General features: G+C 39.2%; 1 protein-coding gene across 1 annotated transcript; it reads right to left on the reverse strand.

Annotated features, from left to right (window-relative positions):
• Positions 1–5,263: 5,263 nt before the first annotated feature.
• On the reverse strand, positions 5,264–5,617 carry LOC119511368 (prothymosin alpha-like). Its single transcript, XM_037805785.1, has one exon. The coding sequence runs from the start codon at positions 5,615–5,617 to the stop codon at positions 5,264–5,266; it is 354 nt and encodes a 117-aa protein (XP_037661713.1).
• Between the last annotated feature and the right edge of the window lie 506 nt (positions 5,618–6,123).

Here is a 6,123-nt window from a genome sequence, read left to right on the forward strand (position 1 = left end):
CATCATCAAATGTGAGGTTTCCATTGACAATTTTTCAGCTCTCTGGTTTCAAGAAGTAGCCTAAAGTTTCCTTCATACTCCCTTCCAGCCCCCTTCCCCCTAAATAAAACCTACTCTAATCTCTACACCTATAGGTTAGTTTTGTCTGATTTAAACTTTAAATAAATGAAATCACACAATATCTTCATGCCTTTGCCTTCTTTTAAATAATATCTGTGAGATGCATCATGGATGTGTGTTACAGTAATGAATTCCATTTCATGGTTTTTGGTGGATTTCCATTAAATGAATATGGCACAGCTTTATGTAACCATTTTACTGTTGATGAGCTTTTAGACTGATGCTTTGGTTGTTTTTGATGAAGCTTCTATGAACATTGTTGTGCACCTTTTGGTGGGCACATGGACTCATTTTTTCTTGGGTATATATAGCTATGAGAAGAAGTTCTGGAACTGAAGATAAAGTGTAGATAATATCAATTATTTTTTTTCAAAATAGTAGAAACCATTTATTTTCCCTCTAGCCATACTGAGATTTGAATTGATACAAAGCCTTTTCAATACTTGGTAATGTCAGACAATTTAATTAGCTCCATAATCTTGAAGTTTTAGTGGTGTCTCCTCTAGTACCTGTTTAAGTCTTCCCTTTTATTAACTCAGATGTCAGTTGAGGGGGGTGAGAGAAAACTTGGGGGCACTGAAATGTCCTGTATCTTGATCCAGTGGTGGTTTCATACATATGTGTATGTATATTATGGTTGGTGCTTTGTGTCTCCATTTTAAGAAATTTAAGATATTCCAGCTATGTTTTCTTATAGAAGTTTTACTATCTAATTTTTTTACATTTAGGTCTATGATCCATCTGAAACTGATTTCTTGTTTAAGGGTGAGAATTAAGGCATCAAGGTTAATATTTTCCCATATGAATTTCCAAATTAACCAGCATCATTTAATGAAAACACCGCTCTTTTCCCCACTGTATTGCAGCAAAACATTTGTGTGAACCAGGTAAGTGACTATATATATATTTTTTTTTTTCTGGATGTTATTCTATTCCTTTTGACCAGTTCTCTATCCTTATGCTAATTCTACAATACCTTAATTATTATAGCTTTACATAAGTTTGTGTATCTGGGAGTTTAAATGCTCCAGCTTTGGTTTTAATTGTCTTGGCTATTCCAGATGCTTTGTTGAGTTGAAGTGGTTATAGAAGACATCTCATGTTCAATAATTCATTAATTATGATATCAGATATAGGGCTTGTTGCTGCAGCTAGCCATGACTGCAGTGGAATTGAGTTAGAAATTGATAACAGATAATCTTTTAAAAAAACAAACAATAGTTTGGAAATAAAGCAATACATTTTTTAAATGGAACTGGAAATAGGGTGAGGCAAGCAAGGGGACTATGATGCAAAGAGCCATTTGTCCCTGAATTTTCACAGACTTGGGAGAGAGTGGTTCCTTTATTTTGTGCTTGAGGCTTCTTGTTTTCCCCATTCTAGTTCTCCTCATGGTTCTAAATGATTCATAGGTCCATATTTTGGAAATGAAAATATTTATGTGAATGTGTTAAAGCAGTTTTTGGAAATTTCTATCTTTAAATGTACATGTTGGAAAAGAAGAAACTTTGGAAAATCAAATCAGTCCTATCCAGAGAAATTTCTGAGATGATGAAATATTATAGCCACTAGCTATTGACTTGATCCCCTGAACTGTCTAGTGTGATTGCTGTACTGAATTTTAAATTTTATTTAACTTTGATCTTCTTTACTTATGTAGATACAGTCCCACAATGAGGTGGAATTTAACTCCCTTCCAACCCTGCTTCCAACCCCCATCCATTACCTGAGTGTAGTTTGGATTTAATAACTTGCTTCAAAGGAACAATGTTTGAAAAGGGGAAAATAACTTTATAGTGAAGAAACTTGTCAAACAATCCTTATCAGTTGTTTAAGGTTAACTCCCCAGAAATAAGTCAGGTTGATAGCAGGTATCCCTGCTGTGAAGTGATGAGAAGGGCTTATCACTTTTGTGGTATTCCTAAAAACCCACAACTCCAGTGTGATGGTGAGAAATTACAGCAAACACAAACTGAGGGACAGCCTACAAAATATCTGGCCATTTAGTTATTCCTTAAAATTGCCAAGGTTGTGAAAAACAAGGAGAGTTTGAGAAATTGTCACAGACCAGAGTAAGCTAAGGGATGAGATGACTAAATGCATTGTGGTATCTGGATGGAATTCTGGAACAAAGGACATTAATAGAAAAACCAGTGAAATCCAAATAAAGAGCTTAGTTAATAGTAATATAACAACACTGCAGTTATTGTTAGACCTAAGAACATCATTTCACATATATTCATTTGAGATACCACAAATATCTTTAAATCTATGATCTCTTAATTTTGACTATGAACAGGAATCTTCAAGTGCAAGTGTCAATCATATTTAGATTGTGTGATCTGACCATAATACTACAAAATTAGAAATTGATAAAGTAATAGTTTCAAAGAAATTCCACATATTTTGGAAAATAAATAAAATATTACCACATAAACCTTTTGATAAAAGGATTACTAGGGAAATTTGGGAATACATGGAATTGAATGATAATGAACATATTACATATTACAGTCAAAATTGTGAGTCAAAGCTTAATCAGTACTTAAAGGGAAATCTATAGCATTAAACACTTGGGGGATATATACAGTGATCTAGGCTTCCTGCTTAAAAGTTGTAAAGAGTAGCAACAGAGTAACCCACATGGGACAAGAATGAAGAAATTATAAAGAATGGGGAAAATATAAAGAAACAGAGAACAAAATAGCCTTACAGAAGATTAACAAAATAAAAAGCATGTTCTTTCACAAGATTATTAAGATAAACTTTTGGCAGAACTGGTCAATAAATTAAAGAAGAAAAAGTACAAGTAAAACAAAGAACTGCAAACTTTTCCTATAAAGAGCTGGGTAGTAAATATTTTAGGCTTTGAGGGCAGTAAAGGGTAGTATCTGTTGCAATTAATCAACTCTGATGTTCTAGCAGGAAAGCAACCAGAGACAATACAGAAGGTAATGGACTTGTCTGTGTTGCAATAAAATCATTATTTAGGGACACAAATGTGAATTTCACATAAGTTTCAGGTCAACAAAATAATATTCTCCTTTTAATCCCCCCAACCACTTAAAATTTTATGCATCATTCTTAAATAGCTTCAAGTTGTGCAAAACCAGGTGGGAGATGGATTGGATCACCACTAATTGCAACCTCAAGGAAGGGGTCTCAATGACCAGTTACATTTTCAAGGTTCATAACAATGTAGCATGCACTACTGCTATTGTGGAAAATGTGAGACACCTGAGAGTTATGAGAGCTGGATTCGAGGAGGAGAAATGTATTCCCTGATGGACTGAACCTTGGCAACCCAGGCCCTTCCAGGGACACTGGGCCTTTGCTGTTAACTCTGCACCTCACAGCCAAACTGCAGCAGCACCAGGTCACCACTAGGGAGACCAGAGTGTGCACATGAGCCCAACCCATGCCTGGCCTTGCACCAGGACCTGGCAGCCATTCAGATGTCTCAGTGCATGCTTGCAGAGGTGATGGTGGTTCCTGAGGCCTGAGGCATCATCCTTGTCACTGGCTTCACTAGGGGCACACCTAGGGCCTTGTGTTTTTCCCACAGCTCTAGCACCAACATGGACAGGGATGGGTAAGGACTCTGACATAGAGTGTGTGGCACCTAGAATTGCCCCAACCTTCTCTTTGGGGAGGCAGGAGGGATTTGGTGACCAAAGCCCCCCAGGCCCTGTTGGCACTTCCAGTTCTGAGCAGCCCAAACGGTCTGTCCCCAGCCATGGCACTCCTAAGGGACTGTCTGGAGAACCCAGGTGGATCCCTTTCACCTTTCCTCCTGTCCCCTCATTCCCACTCCCTCTGTTGCCCTGAGGGCCTGACCTCCCCACCCTCCCCCACTCCTCTTGGCTCCTCACCCCCACAGTTCCCACCTGTTCTCCTGGGGAAGAGGCCCAACCAGGCCCTTAGTACCCCTCCCTTTCCATCCTGACCCCCTTCATGGTCCTTTTTTTTTTTGTTAGAACACCTCAGCAAAATAAAATTCCAGCTAATTGTTGAACAACATTGTTTCACACATACATCAAACAGGCCAAAAAATAATAAATAAATAGCAACTTTATAGACAAAAAAACAGAACTACCTTTGGCCTTTTTAACCATCTCGTACAAACCAATTACTTGTACATACACAAAAATGTTACTGGAATGCTCAGAATAAGATTGCATTTTTGTTGTTTTTTTCCTTTTTTTTACAAGGTTTTTTTCTCCATTAAGATGATAATGAATATGGTCACACCACAAGTGTGAGAACCGTGGGCACAGGGCATTCACCAAGGGCCTTGAAGTTTGCACACAGCAGCTTGAGTGACCTAGGTAAGGTAAGGTTTGACCTAGTCTTGTAATATCAGGTGCTAAATGTAATCTGTACCCAAAACTACCTCCTGCCTAGACTTCCTGAGATATTGTTATCTATAATCCTCTCCTCCTCCCTGTTGATTACAATCTCTCCCTCTATACATTGCATGACCCTCCACTCCCCATCTTATGCTCTCATACCCATTGGAATGTTGAGCCCTTATAACAAGCTTATTCAGCACCCACCCACCCCCAAAGTGTGGACTATTTCCACATTGTGTGCTGAACATGCCATCATTCAGAGCAGCTCCTGAATCCATTCAGAGAAACTCCTGATTTCAGGGTAACATGACTCATCTTCCCCACCCTGTAGGTAAGCTCTATAATAAAAGCTCATGTCTCAGAATGTGTTTGGTGCTTTCTTTAGTACTTTGGTTACAAAAGCCCTCTTGGACTTTGACAACAAGTTAAGCAGAAGTAGGGCAAAGAACGCTCTGGAGGCCGGTTTGGTCATTGGAGATCATTAAAAATGGCTGACCCCTAACAATAGGTACAAAAATATAAGATGTAAATAAAAAATACAAACATATTTTCCTTTTTAAATTACTTTTAAGATAAAAATCAGGGTCTTGGAAATTTTCTTTCTTTTTTCCTCCCCTGTTGCAAATTCACACTGCAGTTTTGGCTGGGTGGTGGACAGCACGTGTCACCTGCAGGTGGTACTGCCTGCAGTGAGTGGTGGGTGGCCTCTCTACTTGAAGGTGACCATGTTTGGACTCCAAGACTGGAAGTGGAGTGAGAATAGGTTATGGCAGACTTTTTTATTTTTAAGTTTAATGTTTCCTTTTTTGCTGTCTAGTCACCTCATCAGTCTTCTGCTTCTTGGTGTCCACATCAGCATCCTCATCATCTTCGGTGGTCCATTTGCCCATAGCAGCCTCAGTCTCCTCATCTTCATCTCCACCCTCTTCCTCACTATCTCCTTCTACCTCCTCTTCCTCTTCATCCCCACCTTCTTCCTCTTCCTCATCCACCTCATTGTCAGCCCCTTGTTCCCCATTTTCTTTGTTAGCATTCCCATTAGCAGGTGCATCTCTTCCATTCTCTGCATGCTCCACAATTTCCTTCTTCTCATATAAGTCTTTGGTGGTGATTTTGGAGCTGGTATCCATGGCTGCATCTGACATGCTGGGGAATGCTGGTGATCTGATGCAATGGATTAGAAAGAAAGTGAGAGTTCAGGGCTCTGGTGATAAAACTACTGGCTGGAGGTGGCAGCATCACACAGTGGAGGTGGCTGTGGGAACAGGAAGTCACCCAGGAAGCAATGCAAAGATGGGTTTTATGAGCTCTCTTGAGGGGCTTCATGCATTTAAAAATCCTAGTCTTGTTTTATAACCCCAACTGCCTCCACTCTGCACCCTTCTGGCCCAGACCATTTAAGGTACTTTAAGATATTTAAAAATTCATTTCTTGATTTCTTTCCCAACTGCACAGTTTCCTTTATTTTTCTTGTTTGCTTCCTGTGTGTATTGACCCCAACTCTAGTACAGCCCCCCTTGACTGTAATGATGCCCCTAAGACCTGGGACCAGGATTTTGTTGTGCACAGTTAAAAGGTGGAGTGTTTTATTTAATGACTTAGAGTAGATTGGAGGAACAGGTTTTTGGGAAACTGAGATCAATTCTTTTTT

The sequence above is a fragment of the Choloepus didactylus genome, chromosome 16 (genome assembly GCF_015220235.1).
Source record: "Choloepus didactylus isolate mChoDid1 chromosome 16, mChoDid1.pri, whole genome shotgun sequence".
Taxonomy (NCBI): Eukaryota; Metazoa; Chordata; class Mammalia; order Pilosa; family Megalonychidae; genus Choloepus; species Choloepus didactylus.